Source organism: Taeniopygia guttata, chromosome 30 (genome assembly GCF_048771995.1).
Source record: "Taeniopygia guttata chromosome 30, bTaeGut7.mat, whole genome shotgun sequence".
NCBI lineage: Eukaryota > Metazoa > Chordata > Aves > Passeriformes > Estrildidae > Taeniopygia > Taeniopygia guttata.
Genome location: NC_133055.1, coordinates 8,150,366 through 8,171,918, shown reverse-complemented (window position 1 = coordinate 8,171,918; position 21,553 = coordinate 8,150,366). Strand labels below are relative to the sequence as shown.

The 21,553-nt window shown below is 51.9% G+C and overlaps 2 protein-coding genes across 2 annotated transcripts in view; one reads left to right on the top strand and one right to left on the bottom strand.

The window, feature by feature from the left end:
- Positions 1 to 21,553, top strand: part of LOC140680874 (uncharacterized) — a 989,054-nt gene that overhangs the window by 504,640 nt on the left and 462,861 nt on the right. The window lies entirely within an intron of this gene.
- Positions 7,060 to 8,063, bottom strand: LOC140680982 (olfactory receptor 14I1-like). The gene has a single exon (XM_072919871.1). It carries the CDS (start codon positions 7,990 to 7,992, stop codon positions 7,060 to 7,062), a length of 933 nt encoding a protein of 310 aa, XP_072775972.1. The 5' UTR covers positions 7,993 to 8,063.

Here is a 21,553-nt window from a genome sequence, read left to right as displayed (position 1 = left end):
CTTTGTTACTTGATAGATGCTGCACGATCCACCTAAATAGCTGATGAGGGTAGTGGCCTGGGCCAGCTTGCCCCCCGGCCACAAGCCTCTAACAGCAAAATTGCATGAAAAAAGACACTGTGCATGTTTGGATCTCACCACCGTGGGATTCTCAGGTGTTATCTGGCAGTTTGGTGGTCTGTCATCTCTTTCTGGAGCAGGGGTGTGTGTGTCACTGGGATGGTTCACAAGCGTGTTCTGCAAACAGAACTCACAGCTTCTCATTAGTTTTGTTTTGAGGGTCAGGTTTGGTTGGTAGCAGTGGGGGTGCAGCAGTGGCTCTCATAGTCTCACCACGTGGGGGTCCCGACTACCACAGAGGCAGCACGTCCCCTACATCCCCGGGGGCTTTCTCCCCACTTTCATAGCTAGGGCTACCCCGGGGTCCCGTATCGGGGCGTCTCTTGCTGACTCTGCGGCACGGGCGCCGCTTGCGGTGGGAGGGGGCTGAGTTCGCCCGCGCGCTCCCCCCCCCCCGGCCCCCCGTGTGTCCGGGGCTGGGACCCGTGTTCCTTGGCGAGACGCCCTTTCTTCCCGCAGCTCTAAGGGGTATTGTGACCGCTTTTCGGTGCGGCTTAGAACTCTATTCGGTTTTGTTTTGAATCGCGATGGCTTTGTTCTCTTCGTTTTAGAGTCCCGGCCGGCTTTCGCCGGCTCCTCCGAGCCGGCAGAGCCGTTGCCAGGCTCCGCGGCGGAAGTCAAATGCCAGGGCACTTCCAGGGCTCCGCGCCGTTTTGTTCGGCCCCGAGCTCGCTCCTCCCCTCGGGGGTGGCGCCGCTCCCGCCCCCCCGGCTCGCCGCGCCCCTCGCGGGGGGTGGTTTTTGCCTTATATGGTGGCGGCGCCCAGCGCGGACGCTGATTGGCTCTCTGCCCCGAGCCGCTCTCCGCCCCTTTCTCCCGCGCGCGCGTATTTCTGCGATAGCGCGGTTTCCGAGTTTTCGCGCCGGGACCGCCTGCGCCCCGCCCCTCTCTGCCGCCCTCGGCGCCATTTTCAAGGCGGCAGCATGGCCACGCTGCCGTGCTTTCCTGGGCCGCGGCCTCTGCGTCTCGGGCTTCCCCCGCCAGCCCCCGCCAAAAGCGCTCCGCGCGCGGCTGCGCTTCCGGCAACGGACTTCTGATCGGTGGCGGCGGCGGGACGGTTCGGGAAGCTGCGGTTTCTTGGGGCTTTTTTGCGGCGGGGGTTTCCCGGGGGTTTTTCGCGGCGGGGGTGTCCCGGGGGGCTTCTGCGGGGGGGCCCGGCGCCGCTCCACTCGGCGCGCCGGCGGGGAAGCGGCGCGGGGCCACGGGCAGGTCCGGGTTCCAGCGGGAGCGGGGCCGCGCCGCTCGGAACGCGCCCCGGCGGGAGTGGGGCCGCGCCGCTCGGAACGCGCCTTCCCGGGGGCTGCGCTGCCTCTGCCGGGCTGGGCTGGGCTCAGCTCCGCGGCGGGGCCGGGCTGCGCTCTGATCCGGGGGAGGGGGTGCCGCGCTGAGCCCCTCCGGGTCTCCGCTCCTGGGTGGACCCTCCTCAGGGACGGTCCGCGCTTTCGCCTCCGTCCTGAGCTCGGGTCTAACTAATAAACACGTACGCGCTGTACTCTGCGTCTCTTGTTTTTCTATTGCCTTGCGTGGGGTCTTTTCTACCTTGCCCCGTGCCTTAGGGCTCTCGCCACTGCTTGAGGATTTTGCCTCCCCGGCCAGCGTGGCTGTACACTGTTCCCATATCTCCGGATGCATAGCATCCACTGAGCATTCGGTTGCTCCAAGCTCAGGCAGCCTTGCTATAGCAAGATAAAAGTCCCTGAGCTTAAACTCGATACTCCTTTGCTTCATACTTACGACCCATGCGACGCTGTCCATGACGCTCGCGGGTCCCGGGGACGTCTCCCCTTGCGCCAAGATACGGTCTGACCGTTCCGGCCGCTGCTTCTGTCCAGGTGTATCCCGTCCGCCGGGCAAATTTTTCTTTTTTTTTTCTTCTTTTGTCCCGGGTTTCGGCACCAGTATGTTGCCTTTATAAAAGACAACCAGGGACCTGGTTCAGGGAACAGCACGGCAGCCTGGTCTCGGCCGGACTGCTCGGGCTAATCAACAGACGCATACACCAATATGGCAGACGGTTGAAAAGCGTTTATTATCTTATCTCGTGGGTTTAAATAGTTTTTAGGGGTCTTTGCTACGTCAGAGGGGGGTTGGGGGTCTTAGGGGTTTGTCGGGTAGTGGAATTTTACCAGGGCAGGTGTGGCTGCATTCTTCTGAGGCTTCTGGAGTTAGAAGATAGCGTGGGGGAGAGAGAGAGGGGGATGGGTCTATCTTTCCATCACACCCCGTAATCTTCTGCTCGCCTGTCCCTTACCTACCACACATCCCCCACAATGTTACCCAAAGATTGGGAATTGGCTGTGATTGACATCAAAAATTGCTTCTTTCATATCCCACTCCACCCAGAAGATGCACCATGTTTTGCCTTCTCGGTTCCGTCCCTTAACCGAGAAGCCCCAATGGAGCGGTACCATTGGCGAGTGTTGCCACAGGGCCTCAAATGCTCACCCACCATCTGCCAGCGGTACGTAGCTTCATTGCTGACCCCAGTCCGTACAGCCACCGAGGGCGTGATCATCCAACATTATATGGATGATATCCTGATTTGTGCTCCCAATGATGATCTCCTTACACACGCGCTTAACCTGACAACCAATGCGTTGGTTGCTGCAGGGTTCGAGCTGCGAGAACATAAGATTCAAAAGATGCCACCCTGGAAGTACCTGGGCTTGGAAATTACCAAGCGGACTATCACTCCGCAAAAATTGGCCATCATAAACAAAATTCGGACCCTAGCAGACGTCCAGCAGCTGTGTGGTTCTTTGAACTGGGTGAGGCCATGGTTAGGCATTACAAACAGAGACCTAGCCCCTCTTTTTGATTTATTGAAAGGCGGGGAGGAGCCGAGTTCTCCCAGGGAACTCACCCCAGAGGCCCAAGCAGCTTTAATTAACGTCCAGGAGACAATGTCTGCCAGACAGGCCCACCGGTATGATCCGGACCTGCCTTTTAAATTCATCATATTGGGCAGGCTGCCGCACCTCCATGGTGTGATATTTCAGTGGACAGACACCCCAGGGAAGGGCAAGGGCCAAGACTGAAGGGACCCACTCTCCATCATAGAATGGGTCTTCCTATGTCACCATCGGTCCAAGAGAATGACAAGGCCACAGGAGTTAGTAGCGGAACTGATCCGCAAAGCAAGAGCGCGGATCCGAGAGTTAGCTGGATGTGACTTTGAATGCATTCACGTTCCCATCAAATTGGAATCAGGCCAATTCACCAAGGCCATGCTAGAACATCTGTTACAGGAAAATGAATCCCTGCAGTTCTCTCTAGACAGCTACACAGGCAAAATTTCAGTTTTGAGACCAGCCCACAAAATTTTTGAATCAGAAATTCAATTCGCGTTGTCCATCAAACAAATTCAGAGCAAAAAGCCACTCAAAGCCTTGACAGTTTTTACAGATGCGTCCGGGAGTTCTCACAAGTCTGTGATAACTTGGAAAGACCCCCAGACGCAGCAGTGGGAGACAGACATTGTGGAGGTGGAAGGCTCCCCTCAAATAGCTGAGTTGGCTGCTGTTGTCAGAGCCTTTGAGCGATTCTCTGAACCTTTTAATTTGGTAACTGATTCGGCATATGTGGCTGGTGTAGTGTCTAGAGCGCAGGATGCTGTCCTGCAGGGTGTGTCCAACGAAGCCCTGCACAAGTTGCTCTCAAAACTGATTCAGCTAGTCTCCCACCGAGAGCAACCCTTTTACGTGATGCATATCAGGTCACATACCAACTTGCCAGGGTTTTTGGCCGAGGGCAATCGGCGTGCCGATTCTCTCGCTGCCGCCCCGGCTCAGGTAGCTCCGCTCCCAGATAAGTTCCAGCAGGCTAAGATCAGCCACCAGTTTTACCACCAGAATGCGCCCGGGCTGGTCCGGCAATTCCACCTCACTCGTGACCAAGCAAGAGCCATTGTGGCCACCTGCCCGTCCTGCAAGTCGCTCCCCCTACCATCGGTGAGCTCAGGGGCAAACCCTAGGGGTCTGAAGTCCTGCGAGGTATGGCAGATGGACGTTACTCACATCCATTCCTTTGGGAGGATGAAGTACGTCCATGTCTCCGTGGACACTTTCTCTGGGGCAGTCTTTGCTTCTGCCCACGCAGGGGAGAAGGCCAAAGACATTGAAAAGCATCTGATACAGGCCTTCGCTATGCTGGGCGTCCCAAAATTGATAAAAACAGATAATGCCCCCGGGTACACATCCAAGGGATTTGCCAGCTTCCTGCAGCAATGGGGAATAGAGCACAAAACTGGCATCGCATATTCCCCGACAGGTCAAGCAGTGGTGGAACGGACTCATCAGAGTCTCAAACATATGCTGAAACAACAAACACAACTATGAAGGTGGAGTCCCCCCAAGTTCGGCTCGCGCGTGCCCTCTTTACACTGAATTTCTAAATTGTTCTTTTGAAAACCTCAACCCACCAGTCACCAGGCACTTTAACAACCACGAGCTGAGCAAGGTTAGGGAAAAACCACCAGTTATCATCAAGAATCCAGAGACTTGGCAGCTGGAAGGGCCCCATGAGTTAGTTACCTGGGGACGGGGATACGCTTGCGTGTCCACGCCCTCAGGACTGAGATGGGTCCCGTCCAAATTTGTCCGGCCATATGTCCCCAAACACCAGACTGATAAGAAAAAGGATCCTCAGGTGAAGCATGCAGCCCTCCGCAGACGGAGAAAGTCTCCCCCCTTCCTTTTTGATTCAGCACCTTCTCTTTCAGAGTCTTCCCTTTCACCATGCAGTTCCCTGGACTCACCTTTCCCTTTTGATTTAAACCTCCCCTCCCCAGAATGCTGACTTATGTTGCTGTTAACATTCATTGTTCTTATTATGAGTTTTAGTAATGTTTAAAGGTTTAAAGGTCATCAATTCCACCGTGCACATCGACCACGCAGTCTTCACCGCCCCATCCGAGCTGACATCTGCTCAACTCAGACAGCCAGAGAAGAACCGAGCAGACATTGGGTTCAACGATGGGGAAAAGGACTGTAAAACCTCCCATTTAGGTTATTTTCCGTTCTTTTCTTTTGAAAAACAGAAGAGGGAGTTGTGGAATTGTGTTATTATATGTTCTATTATGTGTAAGGTCATTCCATGTATCCCCTCGCGATCTGTAACGACCTCCCGGGTTCTCCCATTTCCCCCCGCGGTCTGCCTTCCCGAGGAAGTGCCGAGTCATTCTGTTTACGTCTCTCAGACCATCTGTCAGCCACGCGGCGGGGTCGAGAGACGACCTGGCACCCTTCCATCTGTCCATCTCCCATTGGACCCCTGCACCCCCACTGTCCCAGTCCCCCCGTGGCGTTATCTCATTGGCCGCCCCGGGTTTCCCCTCTCCAGTACTTATAGAACGGGTTGGGGACGCCCCGGTGCTTTTTCTCCTGCCTGGCCCCTGTTCGCTGCTGCTGCCCGGCCCGCCGCCTCTTCTCCCGCCGGATCCCTGCGTGCCACCGCGGCTCTCTCTCTCGTCCGGCCCCTGCCGCAACCGCCGCCGCTGCCCCAGGCGATCGCGGCCGCCTCGGACTGCCCTGCGATCGCTGCCGCAGCCGAACCGCTGCTGTCGCCGCTGCCGCGGTCGCCGCGGCTCCCGCACGTGCCGGCCGCAGCGCCGCGGCTCCACACGCAGCCTCTCTTGGATCGCGGCCAGCCTCGGAGCGCGCCGCCCCGCCCCCGAATCGGCCAGGCGGCACGGACAAACTCGAACTTAGCACGCAGCAGCTTGTCGGTTTTTTCTTCCCCAACCAAGCCGTAATAAACCGAGATATCGCCCGCGGGGGAAAAAGTCTCTCTCCTTTTATTCGCCTCGGGACTCGCCTCGCTCCCAAACCCACGCAGCACCGGCAGATACCCGCGAGGGTTCGCCGGAAAACACAGAAGTTGCCAGCGCTCCCCCCCCCCCCCCCCCCAGAGCTAGCTGGGACCAAAGGGGGGACAAGAGAGAGCGCTAAGGCACTCATGGAACCAAGGGGACATTGTGACACTGCAGGACCTTGTGTAACCAAGGGGCCACTGTGACATTCCGGGGCCTCAAGGAATCTGGAAGGCCGTTGTGACACTGTGTGGCCTCGTGGAAACAAGGAGTCCATTGTGACACTGAGGGGACTTGTGGAACCACAGAGAGCATTGTGACAGTGTGGGACCTCATGTGACCATGGGGCCTTTGTGACACCCTGGGGCCCCATGGAACCAAGGGGCCACTGTGAAACTGCGGCACCAATGAGAACATTGTGACACGGTGAAGCCCCATGGAACCAAGGAGTCCATTGTCACATTTTGGGGCCCCATGGAACCAAGGACATCTTTGTAGATGACACCAAGCTGGATTTGAGTGTTGATCTGCTGGAGGGTAGGAGGGCTCTGCAGAGGTCCCAAACCCAACAAGGTGAGATTTCACAAGTCCAAGTGCCGGGTCCTGCACTTTGGCCACAACAACCCCTGCAGCGCTACAGGCTGGGGACAGAGGGGCTGGACAGCAGCCAGGCAGAAAGGGACCTGCAGGGACTGATGGACAGCAGGCTGGACATGAGCCAGCAGTGTGCCCAGGTGGCCAAGAAGGCCAATGGCTCCTGGCCTGGATCAGGAATGGTGTGGCCAGCAGGAGCAGAGCTGCTGTGCCAGCCCTGATCTGCCCCCAGCTCTGCACACAGACATTGCTGCTGCAGCTCCAGAGAAGGCAACAAAAGGGCATCTCTGCAGGAAACTCTCCTGGGAGATCCTTTAGTTCCTTGAAAGCCACCAAGAGTGCAGCCCCTCATTGACACAGTCTGTGGCCACAGGGAATGTGGACACAAACAAAATGAGAAATGGCACCAAAAATGACATTTATTGTGGAAAACATGATAAAAGAACAACAAAGGAAAAAAATCCCCATAATTAAACCAACAAGAAGTACAAAAGACAACTTTTATTACAAGTGATTTGCAGAAATTGGCCAGCAGTTCAATGTCCCTGAAAGCACCCAGTCATCAGTCTCCACAATGCAGCCTTGAGCTCCTGGTTCCTCAGGCTGTAGATGAGGGGGTTCAGGGCTGGAGGCACCACCGAGTACAGAACTGACAGGGCCAGATCCAGGGATGGGGAGGACATGGAGGGAGGCTTCAGATAGTAAAATATAGCAGTACTGAGAAACAGAGAGACCACGGCCAGGTGAGGGAGGCAGGTGGAAAAGGCTTTGTGCCGTCCCTGCTCAGAGGGGATCCTCAGCACAGCCCTGAAGATCTGCACATAGGAGAAAACAATGAACACAAAACATCCGAATACCAAACAGGCACTAACAGCAATGAGCCCGAGTTCCCTGAGATAGGATTTGGAGCAGGAGAGCTTGAGGATCTGTGGGATTTCACAGAAGAACTGGCCCAGGGCATTGCCATGGCACAGGGGCAGGGAAAATGTATTGGCTGTGTGCAGCAGTGAATAGAGAAAGGCACTGGCCCAGGCAGCTGCTGCCATGTGGGCACAAGCTCTGCTGCCCAGGAGGGTCCCGTAGTGCAGGGGTTTGCAGATGGACACGTAGCGGTCGTAGCACATGATGGTCAGGAGGAAATACTCTGCTGAGATGAAGAAGAGAAAGAAAAAGAGCTGAGCAGCACATCCTATGTAGGAGATGTCCCTGGTGTCCCAGAGGGAATTGTGCATGGCTTTGGGGACAGTGGTGCAGATGGAGCCCAGGTCGCTGAGGGCCAGGTTGAGCAGGAAGAAGAACATGGGTGTGTGCAGGTGGTGGCCGCAGGCTACGGCGCTGATGATGAGGCCGTTGCCCAGGAGGGCAGCCAGGGAGATGCCCAGGAAGAGGCAGAAGTGCAGGAGCTGCAGCTGACACGTGTCTGCCAGTGCCAGCAGGAGGAAGTGGCTGATGGAGCTGCTGTTGGACATTTGCTGTGGCTGCACATGGGCACCTGTTCATGGAGAAAGGACAGGGACAAGTCAGGAGAGGCTGCTTGGAGCCAAAGCTGGGCCATTCCCTGCAGACTGTCCTGCTGGGACTCACCCACCCTTGTTCCTGCTCTGGGAAAACCTTCACCCAGGTCCCTGCCTGAGCTCCAGTTGTGCTGGCTGAGTGTGCCAGGAGCAGCCAGGCCTGTGTGTGGGGGCTCTCGAGGAGCCATCCCTGCCCCAATGCCCTGGGTTTGTGACCATGTGGCAGAGGGACCAGGCTGGATATTCAGGATTTGTCAGGGGAATAATTCCTATTGCAGGAAGGCTTGGTACCATCTGCACTCACACTTCTAAGGGAAATAGATGGCAGGAGTTGGTTTAAAGAATTGTTTTCCTACCCACACACCATTCCTGGCCCTCTGAGGTCAGAAATCCCCAGCATTCCTGCTGCACTCAGAGTTTGCCACAGAGAGATGTGAGAGGCAAAGGATTCCCTGTGGCTGAGGGCAGGTGAGGGGCTGGATGGGCTTGTTCCCCCAGCGCTGCTCTGCTCAGCCCCCTCTGCTTTCCTGAGCATCTCCCTGGGCCTGGACATTCCCTCCTGAGAGGTGCCTTGTCCCTGCCAGCGCTCACAGAGCCCATCCCACCCTGTGTGCCCTCGGCCCGGCCCTACAGAAACCTGCCTGTGTGCAGGGCCCTGGCTGGGGCAGGCTCTGTGTGCAGCTGGGCAAGGGCAGCTCAGGAGAGCCCTGCTGGGCCCTGCGGAGGTGATGCTGCTGCTGTCCAGGGCTGAGGAGTGGCTGAAGGCCCTTTGGGAGGCTCCCAGCAGAGAGACTGACCACCCAAAGTCACAGTTCTGGAGTCTCTGTAAATGTTCAAACATTCCTTTGATGATCCCATGTGGCCCTTTCAACTCAGAATGTTCTGTCGTTCTGGGATTACAATTCCTGTTCTGCTTCTCTCATCCCCCTGTTTTCTATAATCAAAAGAGAAAAAAACCCCTTGCAACAGTGTTAGAAGAGTAAAGTAAAAACCAGAGCTTTATTGGAAGCTGCCAGGTGTCCCAGTGGGGATGGGGTACATACAGCCCCTGATTTCAACAATTATTAGGGTTAATTAATTACGTTATTTAACAGGAATATCCAATAGGAGATTCAGTTGCCCCAATTACACACCCCTGGCTCAGCGCATTGGACTAGGTCCAAGGGCTTTTTTGTCCCTCTCTTATTTATGACTGCTCAGATTCTGGTCAAAAACCAAAGTGTTCTTCTTGTAGGTCCTCTTCCTGATAATTAGACTATACAGTATTTCAGGAATGTATTTAGACAGTCAGCTTATGTTTGTAAAATCTAAGAGATAGGGAGAAAACATAGTAGAGACAGCTAAGGATTACAGTTACATAAGTACATAATAGTAGTTTAATAGAGCTAATTAAGAGTTTAATAGAGTTATGTAACAATTCTCTATTTATAATTATAGAATAGAAATTTACAGAGCTACATATATATGAAAAATGTTTAAAAAGCAATACACTTTTTGTCATCACCCCAACATTCCCATCCTTCTCCAAGCCGGAAATTGAAAACACTCTCAGGAAAGCTCCTGACCTTTACAGCAATCCCAGGCTTACCTTCTTTGGGAAGTGTCCTCAGGAGCTGTGCCCAGGCTGGTCTGGAGCTGGGAGCAGCCCTGCCCCACCCAGCCCCTCTCAGCAGCAGCACCTGCCCTGCTCAGGGTGGCTCCTTCCCCCCACAGCTCCTGGCCAGCGCTGGGAGCAGCTCCAGGGCCGGCTGAGAGCTGTCCCTGGCAGGCAGCAGAGTCCCTGGCCCAGCACAGCGCCCTGGGCTGCAGGACCCTGCTCTGCAGGACAGCCCTGGGCACCCCTGGCTGCTCTGCACAGGAGATGAGCAGAGAATGCACTCACAGGGTCTGTGGGCATTGGGATGTTCCAGCTTTAGGAGATCGCTCCAGGAGCTGCAGCTGCATTGTCCTGCAGCCAGAGGTTCCTGTGCCAAGGGCTGGCAGTGATTCTGCCCCAGGCACTTCTCAGCCCCTTCCCAGCCCTGACTGATTGAAGCTCTCTGTGCCTCTGTGCTGTGCCCAGCTGGCTGCAGGCAGTGCCCCAGCCCTGCTGGGCTGGGAGAAGAGCTGCTCAGCAAGAGAAATGTGCTTTTGAAGCTCTGCTTGGTTACCGGGATCACCCTCTGTGCCAGGAGCCCGGCCCAGCTCAGCAGCACAGACACAGCACAAGGACTTTAATGACCCTCTGGGGCTTTGTGCTCAGGCCCTGAACATCAGGCCCTGAGAGGGAGCTGCAGAAACCTCTCCAGAACTCCAAGTCACAATCCAACTCCAAAGTTTCTTGGACTTTTAATGGGTCCCACTGAGGGACACGACTGAGAAAGTGTCCCCAGGCCCCAGGCAGAGCAGAGAACTGGAGGCACTGATGACAGGTGGGGACAAAGAGAAGCCAAGTCTTGGTGCCCTGGGGCACAGCAGGGTCTGTGCCACCAAGGGCTGTGAGGAGACACCTTGTCCTGAGGCCCTGGGGCCTCCTGGCACAGCCCCAGCCAGGCTGGGCACTGTCAGCCCCTGGTCCTGCCCTCAGTATCCCCCCCTAGCCCACATCCCAGTGGCCTCAAGGATCTGCTGGAAGGAGTCCCTGGGGAGCCTTGGTCAGGAATGGCCCTGGGGGCTCCTTCATGCTCCCAGGGACTGCAGGTTTTTCAAAGCACTTTAGGCTTTGCTTTAGCCTTGGAATCTCTGAGAGCTTTGTGCAATCATGGCCTCCAATTATCTGCTGTAATTAGTCCCTGGAGAGGCTTTGTTAGGAACAACACTCAGTGGGGCTCATTAATGCTTCAAGGTACTTCAGTTCTTTTAAGGTACTTGGTGTTTCCCTTTTGATCCAGACTCTGTGTGAGGTTTGTGCAATCATGGCCCCAATTATCTGCTTTAATGAGTCCCTTGAGAGCTTTGTGCTGACACTCAGTGGAGCTCATTAATGCTTTGAGATACTCAACTTTTGTATGGTACTTTGGATTTTCCTTTCCACACTGAGAGTTTTTTGTGCAATTTTGAGTCTCTGAGAGGATTTTGTGCCATCCTGGCCTCCAGTTGTCTCCTCCAAGGACTCCCTGAGGAGCTTGTGTTGGGGATGGACCTCAGTGGGTCCCATTAATGCTTTGACACATTTGGGTGTTTCCTCTGACTTTGACTTCTGGAAAGGTTTGTGCAATCTCCTCTCAGGCCCTGAGGTTAAAGGTCTCAGCTCCAAATGCACCAACAGGGGTCATTAGGATCAAGCAAGTCCTGACAAACCATGGCTCTGTCTTGATTTCCCTCTTGTCTGGGGCAGTTCATTAGGAAGATTTCCTTCTGCAGTTATTGAGAAATATTTTGAAGAGCTTTTAGGAAATATCTATTCCTGTTTTAAAGGGTGTCTTTTATTAATCTTCTTATTATACAATATGTGATTGCAGCATTCAGTGACTGATACTGACCCAGGGACACTCCTAAGGAGCTCTGGCCTGGTCAGAGATGCTGTGCCTTGAGATCTGACCCAGTGTGGACAACCTTGCTCCCCATTCCCCAACCCCATCCTGTCTCTCTTCACTCACCTGGGACCTGCTTTGCTCTAAGAACTGGCTGTGCACAGCCAAGGAGGGTTTCTCCTTCTTTTATTTTTGAAGTTAACTGAACTTCTGAGTTTCCCCATTGAAAACAGACACCCTCCTCAGGTCAGTGCCAAGCCGAAGGTGCCTCCAAGACCACTACAGCTGTGAGGGTGGATCATCATCCCAACCCGCACTGGGCCATTGCAAGGGGCTGTGTCCATGGACACTGCACTGACCAGACTGATGGGTTTGGGTGCCATGGCAACGCTCATCAGTTCAGGTTTCCTTGGAAACCACCCCAAGGAGTCATTTCTGCAGCCAGGTTCCATGGCCTGCAGAGCTGTTGCTGCATTCAGCTGCCATGGCAGCCCTCAGGACAAAGCAGTGCCAGGGCTGTTCCAGGTACAATTGCAGTGACACTCATTGGTGCCACCAGGTTCCACAGCACCAGCCACAGGGACGCGTTCCTTGGTTTGGTGCCGTGACAACCAAGGCCTGGAGCTGCTGTGATGGTTGTTTGCCATGGACACCTGCCCTGGGCCCCTTGCTCAGTGCTGGTGTCACTGGAGCTGGGTCTCTGGGAGCTCCAGAGGTGGCTGTGGAGCATTGCCTGTGCTGTGCCAGGGACTGGCAGACACTGCTGGGCTGGGATAGAGGCTCTGGGGGGATTGGGGTTCCAGGGCAGGGCAGGGCTGGAGTTCCAGGGCAGGGCAAGGCTGGACCTGCCCCTTCCTTCCCAACACACAAAATGTTTCCAGCCAACAATCTCCTCCAGTCACAACAGGCAATGTTGGAGGTGGAACCCCAATTCTGGCCATAGGCACCTGGACAAGAAGGACAGTTCTTTTCCATAGGAAGGAAAGCCCAGAGCCCCAGTGTTTGGAAGGGAGGTGAGAGCCTCACTAGGCCAAGGCCAGCCAGAATTGTCAGTAATGGCAGATTTTTCTGGGACCAGCCTTTGGATACAGGGAATTTTGGAGGTAGAACCCCAATCTCAGCCATGGGCACTAGGAGAAGCTGGAAAGTTCTTTCCCATAGGAAGGAAAGCACGGAGCCTTCCCCAGTGTTTTGGGGACAGATGAGAGGTCACCCTCATGAAACCATTGCCAGCCAGACTTCTCATGGCAATATTCCTATGGGAGCAATCCCTGGATAAAAGGAAATTTGGAGGTGAAATCTGAATTCTGGCCATGTGTGCCTGGAGAAGAATGAGAGTTCTTTTCCATAGCAAGGAAAGCACAGAGCCCCAGTGCTCCAGCAGCTGATGAGAGGCAGCCCTTGGCATTCCAACATCAGCCAGACCTGTCGGTGGCCCCTGGGAGGCCAAGCCACCCAGACCTGTTCCATGTTCCCTCAGTTCTGTGGGGTCCCACAGTGTCCCAATGGTCCCTGGCTTCCAGGAGGCCCTGAGGTGTCACAATGCCCCCTTGGTGACACCAGGCCCTGAAGGGTTGGAATGGTCTACATGGTTCCATCAGGCCCCACAGAGTCATAATGGTCTCTGGGTCCATGAAGCCCCGTGGTGTCACCATGGCCCCTTGGTTCCATGGGCTCCAGTGGTGCCACAATGATCCCCTTGGTTCCATGAGGTGCCCACAGTGCCACAGTGATCTCCATGGGAAGGAAAGAACTGAGCCCCAGTGTGGCAAGGGGCAGCCAGAGTTGATGGTACTGGCAGATTTTGGCTGGGAGCAACCCTTGGATATAGGGAATTTTAGAGGTGGAACCCCAATTTCAGCTATTTCTGTGTAGATAAGAAGGACAGTTCTTTTCCACAGGAAGGAAAGCACAGACCTTGTGTTTCAAAACAGAAGAGGAGAGAGGTGGCTCCTGAGAGGCTGAACCAACCAGACCTGTTTGCCCTGGAAGCTTTTATCATATGGAATTTGGGAGGAGGAATTTCAATTTTGACCATGGACCCCTTGAGAAGAAAGAAGGTTCGCTTCCATTGGAAGGAAGGCACAGAGCCCCAGTGTTTCTAGGGCAGGTGAGAGGCAGCTCCCAAGAGGCCAAGGGCAGCCAGACCTGTCTGTCCTGGCAGCTTTCACTTGGAGCAATCCTTCCATGTACAGAATTTTGGAGGTGGAATCCCAGTTTTGGCCACGGGTGGCTGGTCAGGATTGAAGGTTTTTCTCTATAGAAATGAAAAACACAAAATCCAAGTGTTCTGGAAGAAGATGAGAGGTGGCCACCCTTAGGCCGAGCCAGCCAGGCTTGTCTCTCCTGATACTTTTCATCTAGGGGCTGTCCTTGGACACAGGGCATTTTGGAGGTGGAATCTCAGTTTTGGCTGTGGGTGCCTGGACAGGAAGAGGAGTTCTTTTCATTAGGAAGGAAAGCACAGAGCCCCATGTTTCAGAGGCACATGAATGCCAGTCCTCAGGAAGCCAAGGCCAGCCAGACTTGTCAGTCCTGGCAGCTTTTGTCTGGGAGCTATCCTTGGATATAGGGAATTCTGGAGGCAGATCCCGAGTTTTGGCCATGGGTGCCTGGTCAAGAAGGATGTTTTTTCCCCATAAGAAAGAAAAGCACATGGTTCTAGTGTTTGAAAGGAAGATGAGAGGTGGCCTCCGAGTGGCCAAGCCTGCCAGAGCTGTCTCTCCTGGCAGATTTAATCTGGAAACAATCTTTGCAGTTAAGAAAATTTGCAGAAGGAATCCCACTTTTGGCCATAGGCCCCTGGAGGAGAAGGACAGTTCTCTCCCACAGGAAGGAAAGCCCAGAGCCCCAGTGCTTCAGGGGCAAATGAGAAGTATCCCTCGACATGCCAAGGTCAGCCGGACCTGTCAGGTGGTCCCCAGGAGGCCCAGCCAGCCAGACCTGTTCCATGTTCCCTTGGTTCCATGGACCCCACAGTGTCACAATGGTCTCCTTGGTTCCATGAGGCCCTGGAGTGTCACAATGTTCCCCTTGCTTCTGCAGTGTCACAATGGCCCCGTGCTTCCATGAGGCCTTGCAATGTCACAATGGCTTTGTGGTTCCACAGAGCCCTGATGTGTCACAATGGCCCCTGGGCTCCGTGTGCCCTCGCTGTGTCACAGCGGCTCCTCTGTGACACTGCGGCTGCACAAGGTCACCATGGACCCTTGGTTCCTTGGGGTCTCTGAGTTCACAATGGTCTCCTTGATTCCATGAGGCAGCACAGTGTCACCCTGGCCCCTGGGTTCCATGAGGATCTGCAGGGTCACACAGGTTTGTGACATTTGTCCTTGCTGCCCCGCACATCCCCCTGCCCCACAAACAGCCCCGAGCCACCCGTGAGGGACAGGCCCTGCTGTGCCAGGCTGGGCTCAGGGCTTGGCCTTTCTGCTTCCCCCAGCCAGCCCAGGCCTTGCTCAGCATTGCAGTTCCCTGCTCTGAGCCTTGGGCTCCCTGCAATCCTGGCCTCAAGGATCTGCTCTCACCAGTCCCTGGGGAGCCTTTGGCAGTCCCTGCCCTCAGTGGGGCCCAGTGATGGTCCAAGGGACTTGGAGTTTTGTTCCTGACTCCTTGAGCAGCTTCTTCAGCCTTGTCTCAGTGCCTGAGGGTTCTGGACTTCACCCCAAATCCTCCATGGGGATCATTAAAGAAAAGGAAGCCCTTAGGGGCGCTTTGTCTTCATTCAATCGTCTGCAAGTCTCCAGGGCTTGTGCAGCTGATTGGAGTCAGTTTGGAGTTCTTGTAAGGAGGAAGATTTCCAAGTGCACCTCATGACATTTTTTCTTTAATCAAGTGAGTATTCTCTTATTTTCCAGTTCAGAGAAGAGCTGATAGAAGCATTCCCCAGGTGATCTTGACACTGAAGTTCTCCTTAGGAGGTCTGGGCATGTACAAGGATGAGCCCCCTGAGGGCTGAGCCTGTTTGGACAAGCTGCTCCTCACCCCCAGCCTCACCATCTTTGACATCACCCACCTGGCACTGACATCCCTGTGCCCTGCAGCAGAACCTTGTCCCTGAGCTCTGCAGCTCCATGTCCCAGCCCATTGCACCGTGTCCCACCTGCTCTCCTCAGGGCTCTGCCTGCACATGGGCCCAGGAGAAGTTTTCCTGTTGGGAAAGAAAGAATGGAAAAGCCTGAGCAGGTTTCCTAAACAACAAACCCCACTCAGGAGCCACCTGCTCAGTACAGGCTGCCTGGAATGGTGTCACCTTTCTACAAGGAACAGTGTGACCAGAAATGATCTCTGGAAGCAGAATTCCCTGAGTCTCCCAGTTGAATTCTCTGTCCCACTCCTTTCCCTGGATCTCTGTTTCAGATGGAAGCTGCTGGTGCCACCCTCACCTTTAACCTCCCTCTGGAATGCAAACAGATGTCCCCAGGTGTGTTAAGCAGGATTTGCTCAATGTTTCTATAAATCTTTTGTGTCCCCCATGGAAGGAAGGGGCCATTTTGGCACTGAGGGGGTGACGTGGAAGCAAGGAGTCAATTGTGACCCTGGGGTCCCATGGAACCAAGGGGCCATGGTGACACAGCAGGGCCACGTGGATCCAGTGGTCCATTGTGACACTGTGGATCCAAGGAGACCATGGAGACACCCCCAGAACCTCATGGAACCAAGGAGTCCATGGTGACCCAACAGGGCTGCATGGAGCCAATGGTCCATGGTGACACTGCCCATCCAAGGAGGCCATTTGGACACTGCGGAAGCTCATGGAGCGAGGTGGCCATTGTGACACTGAAGAACTTCATGACACCAAATATCCATGGGGACACAGCAGGGCATCATGGTGTTATGAACGAGCACAATAGGCTTTCTAATCCAATTAAAAAGATTTATTAATGGTAGGAAACGAAAGCAAATCAGCGCGCTGGGCAGCAGTTATTCCAACTACCGCACTTTCGTGCCCCATTCCCCCCCAACTTATTGGGTCTTCTCCTCCGGAAGTGTGACGTTCTGGTGTCTTTTCTGCGCAGGTGCACTCTGTTGCTAGGTGGTCGTTTTCTGCCTCTTGGTGGTCGTGAGATGAAGGCCAGTAGTCTTCCTCAAGGTTGTTCCTGTGATCTGGGAATTTTCTCAAAACAAGAAATGTTATCTCTAGGCACGTTTACTCGCATTCCACAAGATTACATGTTTTGCTAAGTCTGTAACGGAACTGTCCTTGAAGATATTCGCTTAGGTGCTTTGATGCCTAACAACCTCAACTCCCTAAATTAGTTTCAACTCCCTAAAACAGTGTGTAACGAAGTTGTCCTTGAGAGATATTCTGGAATGCCTGACAAAATGAGAACATGTTCAGACAAGTGAAAACTCTAAGAGAAAATTCTATTTTATAGATGTGAAAACTCTATATTATGAACAAAAAGGCCTTATTTTCCTAACAATATCCCCCCTTTTTATTTTAAACCTCTTTTTGTTCACTAAAGCGCTCTAATTCCCTTTTGCTTAATTCTAAATAATCTTCAGTTTCTACTTCGCTAAGTGGCTCGTATTTTGGTTTTACCATCATTAAATGTGCAGCTTCTAATCTATTTTTCACTAGTGTAATAAGCTCGTTAAGAATACATGGCCCAAAAGTAAGTACTAGAATTAGTAAAATTACTGGTCCTGCAAGGGTGGATAATAGAGTGGTTAGCCAGGGAGAATAGGTAAGCCAGGATTCATACCAGCTCTGCTGGGATTCTCTTTCTCTTTTTCGTTGTTCTATTTGTTTGCGTAATTCAGCCATCGTGTCTTTTACAATACCCGTGTGATCTACATAAGTGCAGCATTCTTCTTGCAAAGCAACACACAGCCCCCCTTGCTGTAAGAACAACAAATCTAATCCCCTTCGGTTTTGGAGGACTACCTCAGAAAGGGATTTCACTGATTTAACTAGTTCACTTATGGCTTTATCTATTCTACTCAGATCTTCATCTACAGATGTGCGCAGAGCTTTCATACCCTGGTTTTGACTCACTAAGGAGGCAACCCCTGTTCCTACTCCTGCTCCTCCTAAGCTGAGCAAAATTGCTACCGTTAGTGTTGTAAGTGGTTCCCTTTTAGCCAGGTAGTGTTCAGGGGTCATTTGATGTTCTAGTACGTATTCTTTTGGATGGTATACGATTCTGGGGATTATTAGAACTTGAATGCAGAAATCTGAATTATTAAAGGCTTTTACCGATAGGCAGGGTGTAACTCCAAGTTGTTGACATACCCATTTAGTATTGACTGCTGGCATAAGCCAATCAGAAGGCTTGTTTGTTTTGTTAATGCTTATTGTCGTGTTGCAGAGGTGTTGCATATCTGCTGGAACCTTCCCTACACACCTTCCTTGTCCACTAACCTGGGACAGTGTAATGCCTGAAACACTATCTCTTCCCTTTCTCCAGAGACACTCCTTTGGATTTGTACCATTTATTTCTCTTGCCTCAGATGTAATCCCAATAGCTTCATAAAAGGGTGGATTTATCATATAGCAAAGCCAACACCCCTTGGTTAAGTTAGGATAAGTATGATTCAAAACTCCAAAAGTAGCTTGCATAATTTTCCATAAGGTTGTATACTTCTGCACTAATATCTGAGGTTCTTGATCAATTTTGTTTGATTTTATAACATTATCTCTGGTTTTATTACTCTCCTTTAAATTATTGCTTATTACTGGATTTGGGCCTATAGGACTAGGGTCATGTGGAGCTACCTCCTTTTTTATTTGTATCAGATTTCCTGGATCATGTCCTTCTATCCAATGCCTAACCCCCCATGTTTTGCCTATTAACCATCCAGAATCACTTGGTTGAGTGACATTTAGGTAAAGAAAGGTGCAATTCCCAAGTAAGTTTTTCCCAGTCCAAGGCCACTCTCGTGGTCGTTTACACCCTGCTGGTCCATGCCCTACCTTTAAATATTTGTCTAATCCTCCACCCGGAGCCCACGCTGATGCTATTGTTTCACAACCCCAATAGGCGCAGTAATAATGTCTAGGGTAATTACAGTATTGCTTCCCTGGGTTCGAGGCAGGGCACATATAGAAGTTTGTTAAATTTAACAGCTGCCCACATTTTGAACTTTGAGTTAAATCACAAATCCCAATCTTAAAGCTCGGTGCTCCAGGTCCCGTTATTGTCTGTAAAATATGACGGGTATCGTGATCCTCCCATCTGCTTAAGGTCCATTTAAAGGGTTCATGTATATTAACTGTGGCACTCTGGAGGGGAAGCCATACAAACATAAAAACCCGTAGGATTGAGTGATACGCACTGCAGGGGAGGATGTTATTTATCATGTTCAGTTTTACATTCCCATTTTCCTTCTTTCCGTTGTTACCATTTTCATACCCATGATGATTTACATTCTTTTTCAAGGTTTGGGAGGGCCTCTCAACCCCACTACCTACCTCTCTGTCTCGCCTGTCAACTTGGTTGCTACAAGTTACAGGGTAAGCCATCTTCTCGACAGCAGAGATATTCTTCAGGGGTGGGATCGTTCCCTCTCTCCCACTTTGACCTCCGGGAGTTCCAGTTTTTCGCATTTAACTGTGGGGTGTCGCACCTGAGCCTTTTGACTAATTTGCGACACTTGACTTGGACTATATCCGTGAGAAATGGACCCAGGGGTTCATTGGAATGGTAACAGTGGAATTCAGGGTTTATTCCTTTTATGAAAACCTCCCACCACTCAGGGGATCCTTTAGTCAATTCCCGAGTGGCAACCTTGTAATTTAGTACTTCAGAGGTCAATTTGCGCTGCTCCAGCCAGCAGCGTTGACATACACTTTTTGGAGCTCTCCCCTTTCTGCAGTGAGCCCACCACAATCCTTTACAGATTTTGCAGGAAAAACAGGCAAAAGGGTAACAATGACAATCTAACCAGCTACACTTTACTCTAATACTTTGATGTTCAGCATGGCCCTTCCCTTCCCAAGGTTTTTGCTCTTTTTCAAGTCGGATGAACCGATAAAAGGGCTGCTGGGCTGAATCCTCTAGACGTTTACAGTATCCTGGGGGTTTTGTTTCTCCAACCAGTTGTACTTGCAGTCCCCAGTTATCCCCAACCCAAATGTCCTTAGAGTTGATAGTGTTCATGAAAATTATTTGTAAGTCCTTTTTACTGTTAACTTTAAATCCCCTGGCTTCCCGTCAATTTTCCAGCTCGTTTCCCTGGAAGCTGTATGGAATCGAGTTGGATCCACCGGCCCCTTTATTCTGCTAGCATGAGTCCATCCCTTCTCTGCTGTGCGGACTGCGGAGTCAGTGGTGATTAAAACCAGATATGGTCCGTCCCACTTTGGGGTGATTGAATCTTCCTTCCAGCTTCGGATGAGGACCCAGTCGCCAACGGCAGACATTTTATCCAGGATAGTTTAGTTTCTAGTACTAATTTGGTGAGTTGTTTCTTAATTTCTCCATTCATTCTTTCTACCCTCCCCGAACTCTGTGGATGCCAGGGAGTATGTTGTTCCCATCTTATGCCCAGAGCTTCTGCTAGCATCTGTGTTATTTTTGAAGTTAAATGGGGGCCTTTATCAGAGTCTATTGTCTCTGGGACCTCATATCTAGGTATTACTTCTTCTAGCAAGGCTTTTGTTACTGTCCGAGCTGTCTCCCTGGCAGTGGGGATTGCTTCTACATAATGTGTTAAATGATCCACTATAACCAAAAGATATTTTAGTCTCCCTACCTTGGGGAGCTCAGTAAAGTCTACTTGCAGATTTGAAAAGGGCTTCTTTGCCACTGGCCTCCCACCCAGGGGCAGTTTCCTTAGATTTTTCCTGTTTACCCGTAGGCAGGTTGGAGAACTCCTAGTAATCCCTTTCGCTAAGTCATGTAGGCCCACCGTCATGTAATGGGTGGCAAAGTGATCCACCAGTCCTTGAGCGCCCCAATGTGTTCTCTGGTGTAATTTACTGAGCATCCGCTGGGCTATGGCTCTAGGTAGAACTTCCCTCCCATCCTTTAACAGCCATTTCCCTGATTCCTCTTTTATTCCTAATTTTGTAAGCTTCTCCTGTTCTTCTATTGTAAATATCAGCTTATCCTGGGTAGTCGACTCAGGGTTTTTTTGGGGTATCCACAAGGTCTTTCCTAACTCCCTCACTTAAAGTTAGTGTTTTAATAATTGCAGCTTTCTTTGCCTCATAATCTGCCGCATTGTTACCCCTACTCCGGTAATCCATTCCCCGTTGATGCCCTTTTAAATGGACTACCGCTATCCTTGTAGGGCCTCTCAAAGCCCTCAGGAGGGCTACTATTAGTTTCTGATGTATTAAGTCCCTTCCCTGTGAGTTCACGAGGCCCCTTTCTTCCTATAATTTCCCAAAAGTGTGTACCACCCCGTATCCATATTTAGAATCTGTATAGATGGTCCCCTCTTTTCCTTCTAATAGCTCCAAGGCTCTTAGGATAGCGTATATCTCACAGGCTTGGGCTGACCATGTTTTGTCTAGGGCTCCAGATTCGATTACTTCTAGGTCAGGCCCCCCCACTATGGCATATCCTGATCTTCTTTGACCCTCGACTACTCTGGATGATCCATCAACAAACAATTTCTCTCCAGTTTCTAATTCCTCTTCTTCTAGGTCAGGTCTAATTTTAGTTTGTTCTTCTATAGTGATTACACAGTCGTGCATCAGTGATTCAGTTTCGGGCTCTCCGAAAAGGAAGGAGGCTGGATTTTGCAGAGTGGTGGTTTCTAAGGTAAAATTAGGGGTTTCTAATAAAATCTCTTCATATTTCAGGAGCCTGGCATCAGATATCCATTTATCTGCTTTTTGTTGCATCACACTCCGTATGTTATGTGGAGTTAATACTTTTAAAGTAGCATTAAAAGTGATTTTCCGTGACTCTTCTACTAGTGCTGCACACCCTGCAATTATTTGCAGACAGCTAGGCCATCCCCTACTCACGGGGTCTAAGATTTTAGATAGATAGGCAATAGGTTTCTTTTTCCCTGCCCAATCCTGAGTAAGTACTCCGTACGTTACCCCATCTGTGGTATTAACGAATAAAAAGAAGGGTCTTTTTAGGTCCGGGAGGCTCAAGACT